The sequence below is a fragment of the Lethenteron reissneri genome, chromosome 58 (assembly GCF_015708825.2).
Source record: "Lethenteron reissneri isolate LAM-NWPU_2019-01 chromosome 58, ASM1570882v1, whole genome shotgun sequence".
Taxonomy (NCBI): domain Eukaryota; kingdom Metazoa; phylum Chordata; class Hyperoartia; order Petromyzontiformes; family Petromyzontidae; genus Lethenteron; species Lethenteron reissneri.
The window spans coordinates 8,110,076-8,125,871 of NC_083836.1; the positions used below are offsets into that span (position 1 = coordinate 8,110,076).

A 15,796-nucleotide genomic window follows, 5' to 3' on the forward strand; every position below is an offset into this window, starting at 1 on the left:
GTGTGTGTGGTGTGTGTGTGGTGTGTGTGTGGTGTGTGGGTGTGTGTGCGGTGTGTGTGGTGTGTGTGTGGTGTGTGTAGTGTGTGGTGTGTGTGTGTTGTGTGTGTGGTGTGTGTGGTGTGTGTAGTGTGGTGTGTGTATGGTGTGTGTTGTGTGGTGTGTGTGTGGTGTGCGTGTGTGGTGTGGTGTATTTGGTGTGTGTGTGCGGTGTGTGTGTGTGGTGTGTGTGGTGTGGTGTGTGTGGTGTAGTGTGTGTGTGTGGTGTGTGTGTGTGGTGTGTGTGGTGTAGTGTGTGTGTGTGGTGTGTGTGTGGTGTGTGTGTGTGTGGTGTGTGTGTGTGGTGTTGTGGGTGTGTGTGTGGTGTGTGTAGTGTGGTGTGTGTGGTGTGTGTGTGGTGTGTGGTGTTTGCGGTGTGTGTGGTGTGGTGTGTGTGTGGTGTGTGTGGTACGTGTGTGTGTGGCGTGTGTGTGGTGCGTGTGGTGTGTGTGGTGTGTGTGTGGTATGTGTATGGTGTGCGGTGTGTGCGGTGTGTGGTGTGTGTGGTGTGTGTGCGTGGTGTGTGTGCGGTGTGTGGTGTGTGCGGTGTGTGTGTGTGGTGTGTGTGTGTGTGCGGTGTGTGTGAGTGGTGTGTGTGTGTGGTGTATGCGGTGTGTGGTGAGTGTGGCGTGTGGTGTGTGTGTGTGCGGTGTGTGTGTGGTGTGTGTGTGGTGTGTGTGGTGTGTGTGTGTGGCGTGTGTGTGTGGTGTGTGTGCGGTGTGTGTAGTAGACCGGCCTAAATGTTTCTCAACGGTGAAGATGTTCCATTAGGGGGGGGGAGGTCAACGTTTCGCAAGTAAAGAGTAGGGAGGGCAGATTGTGGCCGAGAAGACCCGAAGCTACGTGTGGTGCGACAGACAAGGTAGCTTTATTGATACCGATTCCAATTGCCTGATTTCAAGTGGCAAGGCGTTTCACAGTTTGGGTGCCACGCTAACAAAAGCCCGATCACCAAAAGTGCTGAGCAGTTGTAGATCAGAAGATCTTAAGGACCTTGATGATGGAATATATAAATGTATCAGTTCCTGCAGGTAATCTGCGGTAAGCCCTTTTAAAGCTTTATAGGCCAATAGCATCAGTTTATCTTCCGATTTCCGTCCCGATGAATCGGAAGATAAACTAAAATAAAATACATTTACCGGTACGTCTTCCGGTCGGAGGCAGCGAGTAAGGAGGCCGCCACGAGACGGAGACATTCGTTGGCCAAGTTGGGGATTCTGCCTTCGTGCTCCCACAAGGCCACGCGGGATGGCGTGTGGCACGGTTTGACGCCACCAATCGTAGAGTGCGGTTCTCCGCGGGCGAGCACAATGCCTTTTAAAGCAACGGCGCGACCACGCCTCTCTTAAATAAAATAAAACGGCTCAACCGTGTGGGGGGGGGGGGGGGGGTTAATTCCACGCAGCAGGACCCCGTGCAGACCACGCTGCGGCGCCGGTCGGCGCGAGCGCGGCGGTGGCACCACGGCGGAGCGAGTGGCTGCGCATCTCCGTCACGCGTGGCAGATCGAGGGCCTCGCGGAGGGATGCCTATAAAGAGAAGTGCATTGGCAGACGCGCAGGAGACCGGCAGACAGAGGGAGGGAGGGAGGCGTAGACTTTGGCACGGCTGACGCACGCAGCATGCCGCACATGGACAGAGAGAGAGAGGATACAGCTGCAGTTGCGCACAGACTGACATTGATGCGTAGTGTTAATAATACTTTCATTTTAAACAGCGTCATTCATGCCAACAGTATCCCAGAACGCTGCACATCAATTGTACGCAAGGGGCAAATCCCATCTACGCGGCTGGCTACGCACGGCGCGAAAGAAGCCCAGCACACAGACAGACACACACACACCAAGCAAAATGAATAAACAAATTAAGAAGTCGCACCCAAAACGCGAACCTCTGACTGACGTTGGCTCTCACTGAACCTCCTCGCCACGGTGCGGCCCCCAAGAGAACACGCTGCCCTGTGGTGTCGCTGTCGCGAGTGCAGGCGGTGCAACTGCACGGGGGCCCCACGGGTCGGGAGGGAGCCGCATGCCGGCCAACGCAACCGATGCCCCCCCCCCCCCCCCCATTGAATACCTTGCACCAGATGGACAGACGAATGAACAGACAATAACAACAACAACAACCTCCATTCGCCACTAAGTGGCGGTGACGTCACCACGACGCCTGTGCCAGGCTAGGTGCACGTTGAGGCCACGTGAAGTGTCGAACGCCCGCTGGCAGGAGGTCACGGGGCAGACCCAGCAGGTGCCACGGGTCGACTGATTGAGATGACCGAGACGACTGGCTGATGCACCACCTGTGCCCCCTACTGTGCCAACCACAGTCACTAAACGGGGGGCTCTGGACGGGTGCGAGGGGCCGGTAACCCCTCCACCCTCAATTTATTACCACGAAACTACGAATTAAACATAAATATGAACAGACAATAAACATTGACACACAAACATAGGAACAAACTAACGGACAGGCAGAGGAACAAACTAACAAACGAACAGACAGACATGCTGACGACGGTCCGGTGCGCTGCTGTGCCGCAGGCTGCAGAGCGGCATGAACCTGCAGATCTGCTTCGTCAACGACAGCGGCAGTGACAAGGACAGCGACGCCGATGACAGCAGCAAGACCGACGCGAGCCCCGACACCCCCCTCTCCCCGGTGGTACGTCCCCGTTGCGCGCACACGTGGGACAGACTATTGTCGCTTTCGGGGTGGGGTCACTCGGGTTTGGCACGGTTCCTCCGTTTCGCTAAACACGCGCACGCGCGCACACACGCGCGGACGGCGTTGTCTCGTGAGGTTTAGGTTACGCGCAACCTAGCGGCCGTAAAGGCGTCGTATTTCTTCTTCCGCGTAAGATTATTCCAAAATTATCAGTTCAACGGCAGTAGCGGTGAAAAGCGAGTTAAGCTGAATAATTATTCTACACGCAGGCTTTAACGACCATTATTATGATTCATCATTCGTTTATTTTGGGGTACGATGCACATTTCTACTCGACATAACGCGAAAGGAAGCGATTATGAATCTAAATGATAATAATGAGACTAAATGAATGTGGCTGCGTAGGTTTTCGCGGTTGTGCTGTAGAGATGCTTGCGGCTTGCGCCCTGCGTTGTCAGGAATGATGTCCGGCGTGTCGCTCCACGCTCTGGAAGCTTCTTCGGGAACTTGACCACCACAACGAGACGTCGGTAACGAGACGGATACCTCTCGGCGGCCGATCAAACCGCTCGCACGCGAATGTTGTCCTTCCCCCGTGCCTCCGATCGGCACGGTTGGCTACGTGTGGCGTGGAAAAAGTTAAACGTGCATTGAGGAAAAAAATTGCCCGGCGGAATATTATGCAAATGTTCGAGTGGCAGCGTTGCTGTTCTCGTCAAGGTGCACGAACCATCATCACGAGGACGCTGGTCATCCTTCGCAGGCAGCGGCTTCTGGCTGGCCGTCGAACAAAGACGGTCACCGCATCGCGCACTTTCAGACGCGCTTCTGCGGCCGTCTGGAACGCTCTTCTGATATTAAGAAGCCATTGCAGCTATGCACTTTAAAATCGAGAACGAAAACTCATTTCTTTAGAACTGCATTTAGTGTTTGGTTTGTTGTCCTTCCTCCGCACCTCCGATCAGCACGGTTGGCTACGTGCGGTGGTGCGAAAAAAGTTCAACAAACATACATACACAGTGGCACACTGAAGCAAACATTGGTTATATATCTATACACACGTATATATACACACGTAGAAATATTGGCCGAGTTCACGGATTGACTGACGTGATGATATTGGTGGAAGGTGGTGCGGATTGAGCCACCCCAAACGCCGACAATAACTTCAGAGTGGGGTCCCATGTCTGCCGGCTTTAGTCGACTAAGGCCCGAAGAGCGACGTCTGGGCAAAAATCCACCAGCGGTGAGGGATCAGACCAAAGACCCCCCAGCGGGTCGGTCTCGTCTGACCAGGCCCGAGGATGGAGACTCAGAATAAACCCATCGCCCGGTCGAGATTACCGTCGCCCACCGCCACGGCTCGCCAAGCCTCCGCAGCCTTCGTCCGAACCGCGGGCGGCAAGGACGGAGCCCGGTTCGCTCTCACGACGACGCCTCCTGGAACGTGGAATATCAAACGGCGACCGGCATTGTCACCGAACTACGAGAGTGCAACGTCACAGACGGCGGTTGCGGTGGCACGCTCCGTCGTGCTCGCCCGCCCGGAGCGATGCGGCTCGGGACGACGCGCGCGGCGTGGGGGGAGGGGGTGGGGGGGGTATGGGAGGGGGGTGGCGAGCCGAGGGTAGAAGGCATCGTCAATAACGGCCGCATAATCGGACCGTATGTCACGGGACCCTGCGTTTAATCAGTGCCATTATTCGAATGCTTTGTTTTATTACCGTGTGTTAAACGCCACCGGGACGTGAGTGTGTGCGTGCGCGTCTGTGTCTGCCTCGCAATATTGTTGTTGCCGTGCATACATTATCCTGGTATTATTTGTCGCCAATCGTGGCTGGAATTCCCTTTGCGAAAAACAAAAATTAACTCGCCAAGCCCTCGTCTAGATTTGAATGCAGGCGGCGAAGTAGGTGTGAAAATGCGTTCGTTAAAATAATTACTTTACAGCCATTTACGGTCAATCCACAGCTGGATGAAGACTGCCCCACACCATATCAGTCATGGGTGTTGCTTGACCATACTTCACCATACTGGGTCAAGTGAATTGGTGATGGGCGGAGAGGTAAGGAGCCCAGCGGGGAATCGGACGTTACTCATCGCCGATGTTAGCCGTGTGGCTGAGAGTCAAACCGAGGTCACCAGGTTCGTTATCGCAGTGCGCTAACCACTGCGCCACCGCTCCACCGCCGGCCGACGGCGACAGGATGCAACGACGGCTCGCGGCCCGCCCAGCGGTCGCCGGCTCGGGTCTCTCCGTGCGGCGGTTGCAATCGAGTTTCATTTCACCGGGTGAGAATTTCAAAGAGACGGGGAGAATCTCATTTGCGAGGCTGAGCCGGGTGTCAACGGAGCAACTTTCTTCAATTTCCCCCCACACCCCCCCACAACCTCCCGTCCACCCAGCAGCAATGTCGATGACGGTTGCCACCGCCCACGCCCACGGAGCGACCGCACGGCAGGCAGGGAGAAAGAAGGGAGAGGTTTGCGGGGGTCGAATTGCGGGAAAAATAAAATCCAAACGGGCACGACGGCGGCGGCGGTGTCTGTTTGTGGCGCGATGTCGCGTCCCCGTCGCTCATTAATCTGCCGCTCGTTTGAAGCGTTCCGCGTCGTGACTCGGCGGCGTGGGGGGCCGATTGAAGTGGCGGGCCGCTCGCTCGCTCGCTCTGATGGACGCGGGCGGCTGTGGTGGGGGGCGAGGGAAAAGTGACGCGCTAATGGGATTCACGCCGTCGCCTCCCTTGCGGTGCGTGTACGCGTGCGCCGCATCGCAAGCGACATCTTAAAATGAATCCCACCATGAGCCACGGAGATTATGGGGGGGGCGGGGGGGCGCTTGCTTTTATTATTATCAACAAAGCGGTGTGATGGTCAGCGCACCGCGCTTACAGTCCACAGGTAGCCAGTTCGATCTTCCCCTAGCGGCGCTTGAATATCATCGTTGCATCTGTCCACCTAGCAACGTAAATGAGTTAGTCGGGGTGTGGCAGGTCGCGTGCGGCTGAGAGAGGCGGTGGGTGCCCTCACCTCTTAGAAGAGGTCCGGCCAGGGTCGGAGGCTCGGCCAAAAGACTCGCTAGACGGGGGGCCCACTACAGCGCTCCGTTCCGGCTCGCAATCCGGAGGTCGCCAGCTCGATTGGATCTCCCGGCGCGGCGCTTGAGGCTACGGTTGCAGGTTGCTTAAATCCACACTACTCCCCCCCGATCCCCACCTGCCTTTGTCCACCGAGCATCATGAACGGGTTCACCACAGTCGATTGGCTGGTGGCCTGTGGTGGGGTAAAGTGTGGGTACACTCGCCTCTTTCAGGACGTTTGGCCGGCGCGGAAGAGCGCTCTCTAATACAGGCCCTCTCAAGCCAGCAGAGGAGTGAGCAGGCAATTGCAGGGCGGCGCCTTTACCTTTCTTTACTTACCCGTTACTACTTGCTGTGCGTGTTCGCATCACAACTGACGTCTCAAAGAAATCCCACGCTGAGCCCGAGAGATTATCGGTGGTGTCTCAAGTTACAAATGTTCTTGTGAATATTCTAAATATTTTTCTTATTATTATTTCGTTGCACCCTTGACTATGCTCTCTGAACGTCGTCGCCACAGCCGGTAGGTTCCTGGCCCCTTGCTGACGGACGCCCGTTGGCTTCATCACCATTAAACGCGTGAAAAGGATTTCACAAAAACCTGGCACGGACTGTGTGGCGTTGGAGTAGTTTTTCAAATTTTGTCACCGGCTAGACCTTGGAGTCTGCGCACTCGATGTTGTTCAAAGCAAGCGGCCGACGGGCATTTCATGCCGCTTTGGGCCCTCTGCAGCCGTCGTTCCGAGTTAGAATGCGGTCCGTGTCGTTTTGTCGTGGCCGCTAACTGGTTGGTCTCGGTGGGGGAGGGGGGTGGGTGGCGAGGGGGGGGCTGGGAGGAGGGGAGGGCGATCTCACGTAGGGTTTTTAATCTTGCAGGGCGGTAGTCGTGAGTCGAGCTGACACGATCGGCGCGCAAAAAAAATGGTTCGTCGTTTACCACGTTCGTCATCGCAACGCGGCGGTCGCTAATCACGGCGGAGCGCGACGGAAGGATACGGGGCTGGGCAGGCCGTCGTGCACGAGCCGGTCGCAGCCGACAGTTGAAACCGTGAGTGAGTGAGTGAAATTATTTCAGTGAAAATTTGACTGAGGGCTCTTGGTCAACCGATGAACACGACTTTAAAAAGTTGCGCGGATGTAGAGCTGCCACAAACAGCACGGCACAGACGATGACGAAACGAACGCCGCCGCCGCGACCGCTGCGTTGGTAGCGGTGCACAAGCACGGCCAACGCAAACACCAAACACGGTCGTCAGTTGGCACTGCCGTGAAGAGGGAAACAAAACTCAAGAGGCAACGCCGCGGGCGACGGAGTAGCAGAGAGATACAGGCCACAGGGATTGCGTAAATAACCGTTGGAGACTGCACTATACATCACGGGCCCCTGACGTCGTGACATTTTAACAATCAATTAAAACATTTTAGATGTTTTAACAATCACTGCTTGGTGAGGTTTTCTCGACCTAACTTGCACGGGCTATTCTCCAGGCATTGCCTCCGACGAGTCCATCTTCTGGGAGGATTAACCCTTTCCGATGATGTACACGTACGTACGTCATTGGAACGGAAAAAATAAAATAACTTTATCGGTACGTCTTCTGACCTGAAGATGTGCCGAGGCTCCCACAAGGCCGTGCGGGAGGGCGTGTGGCGCAGTTAGGCGCCAGCTATCATAGTGCGGTCGTGTCGCTACAGTTCTTTGCGGTGAGTACAATGTCTTTAAAAACAACGGCGCTGCTTCGCCTCTCTAAATAAAATTAACGCTGAACCGCTCACGCGTTTCGAGATTCAGCGGTGAACTGGAACCCCCACACCCTGCAACTTGCAGACGTCTCGGAACGGTGAAGGATTAAACACTGGAAAGCAAAAGCCTGGTGACCGAGGATCTTGACACCGAATGACGATTTTTGTTGTTGTTGCCAACTTCATGGCAGCGCCGTCTCGCGAGCCAACGTCAGACGGTTCCCGTGGCAAAGAGCTTCGTGGCTGATCGGATTCCTCCATACTCTTAGGTTTTGTCGGTAAAGTCACGTAGGTAAAAAATTAAAATAAAGAATAAAAATTTAAATAATAATAATTATAGAAATAATTAATATTATTAAATATTATTAGAAAGATAGAAATATTTTTTTTTTACCTACGTGACTTTACCGAAAAAACCTAAGAGTATGAATCCTTGCAGTCACGAAAGCTTCAAATCTAGAACGGATTCCTCCAGTCTAAATATCCTGATTCTGAACGTCGCGATTCGGAACTCTCACAGCACAGCTCACCGCACGTGTTGGAGAAGGGACATCACAGAACTACCTCCGACATCTCGTCAAGTGGATCCTTTACTCTTCGGTTCTTTCGGTAAAGTCATGTAGGTAGAAATAAAACTAAATAAATCACGTTCTTTCGGGCGCAACACAAGCGCCCGTCTTCAGGTGAAAATCGCGATGGCCGCGATGTCTGCTGCTCGCAGGAGACATCGCCGACATGACTATACCGAAAGAAGTGTGGATTCCTGCAGTCACGAAAGCTTCAAATCAAGTGGATTCTGTTTTTCTGAACCCGAGAGGTGCACTTTTTAACATGCCCTACTCCTCTGAGAAATGGTCATTGCATGTACAGTATGTATGTGTGTGCAGTATGTTGAACTTCTTTCACACTGCACGTAGCAAACCGTGCTAACCGGAGTGGCAATGAGAAGAATATCCTTTAATTTCAGAGCTGGAATTTAGCCAAACCAAGTGCCACGCTGACCTTAAAGTGTTTTTTTTGCAGCATCATCATCATCACGTGTTATCCTACCGCCACATTACCACCACGCTCACCACGACCAAAGACAAAGATCCCCCATATAGCTTTAACATACTGTAGGCGAAAGTGCTGTTAGTGAGCACCTATGAAAGCCAGAACGGTACACGAGGGGGTGGGTGGCCAGCACCACGCCCAACCGCATTTGTCTCCCTAGTGGCGACGTTTACACACCGCATCAGGTACTCATTTGAGGCCGAGTCGACCTAGGGGAGGCCCAGGACCGGTTCAGATAATCGCCACCGGTGATGGCCGTGAGCGGGAATTTAACCCGGGTTCATTGCGCAGTGTAGCGCTAACCGCTACACCATCGCTCCCCCCCCCCCCCCCCCCCCCGCTTCTGGTGTTTCCCGCGCAGAGCAAGCAGAGCTCGTCGTATTCAGAGCGCGACTCTGCCGACTCGGAGGCTGGCACGGACTCGGAGTCCGAGTCCCTCGATGGGCTCGACTTCTCGGCGTGCCAGCGCAAGCTGCAGGCCGAGGCCAAGCTGGCGCTCGCCATGGCACGGCCGATGGCGCGCATGCAGGTGGAGGTGGAGAAGCAGAACCGCAAGAAGTCGCCCGTCGCCGACCTGGTGAGTGAGCGAGCGAGCGAGCGAGCGCCAGCGCGGCACCACCGCAACCCTCGGTGGAGGGGGTAACGGCTGTCCCCCCTGGGGCTGGCCACAACACTGGCTTGGCCAGGGGGGAGACATCGTACCTAGCCCAGGGTTCGACAAACCAAAGTAACAGAAGAGCCTGGTTTGTTTTTTTCGAATTCGGTAACAGACAACAACAAAAACAACTCGATATTTAAAGAGCCGCAATGCACGCGAATGAGTCACGTGCGGCTCCACTGCCTCAGCTTGCCGACCCCTGACCTCGCTCATCCTCAACACGTGCTGAGCTATGGAACAGCGCTGCCTGTGACCCCCCCCACCCCCCACCAGAATGCCAGATTAGGCGCAAGGACAACACTTGACCTGGCCCAACCCAAAGATAGAGTAGCCAAAGGATGACACTGATACCTAGCCCCCCATCCCCAATGCTAGATTAAAAATGGAACAGAATTGTTCCGAGCCTAACCACACAACCCTAACATAACCATGGCACTAGTGGTATAGCTATGAAGTGGTGCAACAGCAATTGCCATGAGCTCAAAGCCAACACTTAATTGGCCATAGGATAACACTCCTCCGAGCCAAACCACACTGCTCGCTTTGCTATCAGACAGCACTGCGACGAGCCAAAGCCGACTGCCAGATGCGACCAGTGGCATATACAGGGCGCTTAAAAAAAATGTTCACACTTGTGAGAATTTGCAACAATTCCGCAAGAAATCTGCTGCCTCCAGGCTCTGGAGACCACCTGGAGAAGATTCCAGGCACGTGTTGACAATGATGGATAACAAGTGGTGACCCTTTGACTTTATTAACCTATTAACGTACATTTGTTATTATGTTACAGTGTAGTATCCGTTCTTTTTCCAATAAAAACGAGTCCCATTTAAGTGTTAACATTTTTCTAAGCACCCATTAAAAACGATAGTCCCGTTTAATTTTCGATTTAAAGCTTTCGTGACTGCAGGGATTCATCTTCTTGGTTCATTCGGTAAAGTCACATAGAAGGGACAGACCTGTTCTTCACCTGAGGACGGCTGCTTGCGTTGTAGCCGAAACGTCGTGATAATTGTATTGTATTATGTTTTATTTTGTTATGTTTAATTTATATTATTTTATTATTTCCCTTCTACGTGACTTTACCGAAAGAACCAAGAAGATGAGTCCCATTTAAGTGGTAACATTTTTTAAGCACCCTGTATATATTCAATGTGCAGGCAGTGCAACTGCACAGAATGGGGGGAGCCCAGGTGTCTGGGCTAAAGATTGAGGAACTCCAAATGCTTTCCATGCTTTTAGGGCCCATGCCAACCACACCGTGCCCACCACATGGGCACTACCCCACCACTAGCTTAGCCATCGAACAAAGACGGTCACCGTGTCATGTGCTTCCGCGGCTGTCTCGAATGCTCTTCCTTCCGATATTAGTTTCAGTTTTCAGTTTTAATTATTAGGTATAGCCCTGCGAGCCATTCGGCTCTTGAATCGGGTGCAACCGCAACAAACAAACAGAAAACATTAAGAAGCCACTGGAAGCTATGCACTTTTAAATCATCATCTAGATTGAAAACTCATTTCTTTCCTTCCCCTGTACCTCAGATTAGCGCGGTTGGCTACGTACGGTACGAAAGAAGTTCAACAAGCACGCGTACAAGATAGCACTGCTCTTAACCCAACCCAGAAGCAATCTTAGCCACGCACTGAGGACCAGGCTGGCAGTGTTCGTCCAGATCCTGTCAGCAATTGCTCGTGCTGCTCTGAGCATGGCTGTGTTGTAGCATCGGTTCCTGTGCTCGGAAAGGGGATGTCAGAGCTAATGCAGACCCGTCGCCTTGGTGCTTTGCGGTAGGTACGAGTACTCGTGCAACCTTTCAAAGTCTGGCGCAACGACCGTGCGTGAACGCGCGGGTTTCCGGGGGTCACTGAAAGGGGATTATGAGGCCGAGCGCTCACACTCGAGCGTGCTGCTCGGCGAGCCCTAATGAATCCGGAACGATGACACAAAGGCAACAGTGAGCCGTTGGGGCTACTATTTATTACGCGGACCCATTTGGTTGCAGAAGGCCAATTTACGGGAGTGCATAATGCGCTTGCACGGGGGCAAGGTCCAGGCAGTCATTACGTCGAAAACCCACCGGAGCACATCCGGTGATCAGATTAAACCATTACTCTGCGGCGTCTCGCGGCGTATAAATGCGGCGTAATATACGAGCCGAATAAACGATCGCGCACGCCGCGCGGGGCTCTCGCAGATAACGACGCCGGTGGACGGACGGCCCGACGATTCCGTTCGTTGAAAATGAGGGGGCCGGGCGTAAACGGAGCGCAAGGGGAACGAACGGCCCCCGAGGGACCACGGCGCTCGCGTCGTTTGGCGGCGCCGTGGGATCTTGAGCTCTTGAGCTCGCTGGCGCCGTGCCCTTGCAAGGCTCGCAGGTGGTCAACGGGAGCACGGCCGGTGCCGGTCGGGACAAGGTGATCCATTTGTAGATACCCCGCCAGAACGCCTCTCCGGATTAGTTTGTGTGCGTTGGACTTCTTTCGCACCGTACGATCATCTGAACTGGTCCTGGGCCTCCGCTAGGTTCGACTCGGCTTCGAATGAGTACCTGTTGCTGTGTGGAAATTGTCGTCAATGGGGAGACAAAGGTGGCCGGGCGTGGTGGTGGCCACCCAACCTCTCGTGGGCCGTGCCGACCTTCATCGGTGCTCACTAACAACAGTTGCCCCCCCAGACCTCCAAGCCCCCTCCCCCAATACCCCCTAGCCCCCCCCCCCGTTGCCCCTAGCCCCCCGCTGCCCCTAGCCCCCCCGCTGCCCCTAGCCCCCACCCGATACCCCCTAGCCCCCCCCCGATACCCCCTAGCCCCCCCCCCCGCCGCCCCTAGCCCCCCCGCTGCCCCAAGCCCCCCCGCTGCCCCTAGCCCCCCCGCTGCCCCTAGCCCCCCCTAGCCCCCCCCCCCCCGCTGCCCCTAGCCCCCCCGCTGCCCCTAGCCCCCCCTAGCCCCCCCCCCCCCCGCTGCCCCTAGCCCCCCCGCTGCCCCTAGCCCACAATGGACACGGTGCTCCCCTGGTTCTCGTCGACGGGCACGGCCACCGGGCAACCCCCGCCGTCGTCGTCCTCGTAGATTACCGCAAGCCGCCGCGGAGATAGCGGCGCGGGCGTGAATCAGCCGGCAAACGGGGCCGCCCGCCACTTGGCACCTAATTGGCGCATCGCCGCTGCAGAGCGCCCGTTCTGTTTATTTGGTCGCTTGTTTTTATCGCCGGGGGGGTGACAATTTTACTCTCGGCCGGCGATGCGTTGCCGAGTGCCGCTTTCGAACACCGCCACCACCACCGCTGCCACCGCAACCGCCAGCACCACTGGCGGAGGCTAAATTTCACTCGCTGAACGCGATCGCCGCGCTAAAAAGAGAGAGCATCTCTGAGAACGGTAGTGGCACGACCACCATTGTGGAGACACGACCACCATTTAACACGTAGGCTTTCGCGGCCAGTATTATTAGGAATAAAGGATTTGGATTTGATCGCGTTATTTATAAATGTGTCGCAACCCTCCACCACCCGACATGGCCAATCAGTAAAAAATGTGTCATGTTGACAAAATAAAAATAGTTTGCTACTTTATCCCACCAGTGTGTTGAAGAGTGAATCCACAACAATTACAATTTGAGTAGTACGACGTTTCGCTGGAAATTACATCCAGCATCTTCTGGCGATTTGCCAGAATAGTGAAGCCATCCACCTGCTGCTGGTCTTAAATAGTACAGGATGACGTCATCATTGTTGAACCCCATCACGTTTCGAGATCAGAGGTGGTGGTGTGGGTGTATGCAATTATGTAATAGATCAGTTATCAGCCACTTAGCATGTGACTCACCTGTAAGGAATTGCAATATGTGCTGTATATTACTTAATAATACGCTTCAAGGCTGTGCTGAGTCTATAGCTATCACAGCGGTTGAAATTATTTGAATTCTTCTCAATTTCAATTGATTCTCTAACTAATGTTAGCCAGTAATAATTAGTTCTGCATAACACTTCAACGTTATCAAAACCAATTGAATGTCCTTGCTGGCAAGCATGCTCTACCACTGCTGACAGCTGACATTGGGAGAAGTTAATGTTCCTTTTGTGTTCTTTTAGTCTTATTCTAATGCGACGTTCCGCAGCCTGGAAGCGTATAATTAAGACAACACATATTGCAATTCCTTACAGGTGAGTCACATGCTAAGTGGCTGATAACTGATCTATTACATAATTGCATTCACCCCCACCTCCGCCGTTGATCTCGAATCCTGATGGGGTTCAACAATGATGACGTCATCCCGCACTATTTAAGACCAGAAGCAGGTGGATGGCTTCACTATTCTGGCAATTCGCCCGAATATGCCAGCGAAACGTCGTACTACTCAAATTGTAAATGTTGTGGATTCACTCTTCAACACACCAGTGGGCTATAGTGGTGAACTATTTATGTTTTGTCAACGTGACACATTTTTTACTGATTGGCCGTGTCGGGTGGTGGAGGGTTGCGACACGTTTATAAATAACGCGATCTAAACCCAAAAACTTTTATTATGAATGACCACCATTGTAGCGACACGACCACCACTGTAGTGACACGACCACCATTGTAGCGACACGACCACCATTGTACGAATGCCTCTGGATGGATTCCGCCTGCCACCACCTTAAATACGAACCAGCCGCGTGCCACTGTTGTTCCTTCCCTTCTTCAATTGTATCCAGTCGTGGCCTCGGGACTGTGCGATTTGAATCTCGCTGTCTTCCTCGGCTTCTCGTCCCTTCAGAAGACCCTTGGGTCTCCGCTGCCGGAGTCGGGTTCGCCGTTCATCTCTCGTCAGTGGTTGCCATTGACGTGACCTGCCCAGTTCCGCTTGATTTCTGCCGCTTTAACAGCAGCAGCACCAGCGGCGTCGATGTGACGCCTCTCCCTTGATGTTTATTTCTTCACTCCATAAACCTGTCCTTTTGAACGGCGGTGAAGAGGATTCTGCGATGGGCAGGCTAGAAGGGGTCTCGTGGGAGTCTCGGCACGTCTTCCGACCTGAAGACGTGCCTATCAATTGATTTTCATTCCAGTTTTCCTTCTCATTGTGTTCCGATGCAAATCGCTCGACTGGGAGGGATGCTGTCGTGGCGTAACGGTGCACGGTGCGCCGGACTCGCAACCCGGAGGAGATCGATTCGATTTGATCTCCCGAAACAACGGGACATGTGGCCAGCCTGCGACGACAAGGCCGAACTGCCCCCCCCCCCCCCCCCGCGTAGAGGGGGCTCTGTAGAGCTCCCCCAGTGGAGGCTCTTTCAGCAGCGACGGTGTGAGCTACGGTGGCAAGATGTTAACTACCTCGCCTGGTATGCAGGAAGTCGTGGCTTCGATCCTGACACCTGCTGTTCATTTGGAGTTTGCGTGTTTCTCTCTCCTCGTGGTCGCGTGGATTTTTCTCTGGGTACTCCGGTTATTCCCTCCAAATTTCGAAACATGCGTTGGTTTAAATTCGCGCGCAATGATAACCCAGAATGAAGATGAATTTCGAGTGTTTGGCTGCTATGAATGCCCACGTGATAAGCCACTTCGTCGAGCTATCATATTCGTGGCCAGGTCGCTTCTGAAAAAGAGCTGCATAGCTCAGTGGGCCTTAACTGGCAAAATAAAAATAGTCGCTTGACTTTATGAAGCCAGACATTGCGAGCCTTCACCTTTGCCCTCCGCCACGTTTTAGTATTCACAATTCCGGTTATAACACGGGAAAGGCGTTAGCCGTTCGAACGTCTTATCGTTTGGACGCTGGGTCGTCATCTATTGAGTGCATGCGTGTGTGCGTGTGTGTCGTCTGCGTGTGCGTGTGTGTCGTGTGCGTGCGTGTCTGCGTGTGCGTGCGTGTCTGCATGTCCGTGCGTGTCGTGTGCGTGTGTGTCTGCATGCGTGTCTGCGTGTGTGTGCGTGTCTGCGTGTGCATGCGTGTCTGCGTGTCCTGCAGCTGCCACACTTGCCGCACATCAGCGAGAGCCTGATGAAGAGGAGCCTCAAGCCGGCCGACATGCAGGAGATGACCCTGGGCCAGCTGCAGGTCATCGTCAACGATCTGCACTCCCAGATCGAGAGTAAGGTCGCTCGCTGGGCAGCGACGCCCACGGGGACTCGGGGGGCGGGGGGGCTGTGGCTCCGAGGGTGGGGGCTGCAGCAGTAGAAGTCCACCACTGTTTGTAATCGTCGTCATCGTCATCACCGTCGTCATCATCGTATCACATCTGCTGCTGATGCTTCACTGCCAACACTCTCCGCTCTCGTGCCGTCTCCTCCTCCTCCATTCCATCTGTCCAACTCTGCCGCGCTCATCCTCTGTCTCTCTTTGCCTTCCTCTCGCGCTGCCGCTGCTCCTTGCCGCAACGCTGTTTGGTGGCACCTCGCCGCCACGACCACGCCGTTGCCGTCGGCGTTCCTCGGATCCACCTCCTGCTGTTGCTCCTTCACTTCTACGGGTGTTCGTGCGATCATTAAGGGGCCTTTAATGGGCAATGTAATTCCAATGAAGGCATTGTCAGGGCCAAGGTGAAGTTAATGTATTATAGCAGGGGGGAAAGGTCT

General features: G+C 54.1%; 1 protein-coding gene across 1 annotated transcript in view; it reads left to right on the forward strand.

The window, feature by feature from the left end:
- The window catches only part of LOC133357617 (schwannomin-interacting protein 1-like), a 275,402-nt gene that overhangs the window by 247,241 nt on the left and 12,365 nt on the right, over positions 1–15,796 (forward strand). The window contains 3 exon segments of the mRNA XM_061575655.1: positions 2,577–2,697; positions 8,938–9,153; positions 15,189–15,312. Of these exon segments, the coding sequence (XP_061431639.1) occupies positions 2,577–2,697; positions 8,938–9,153; positions 15,189–15,312 (461 nt within the window).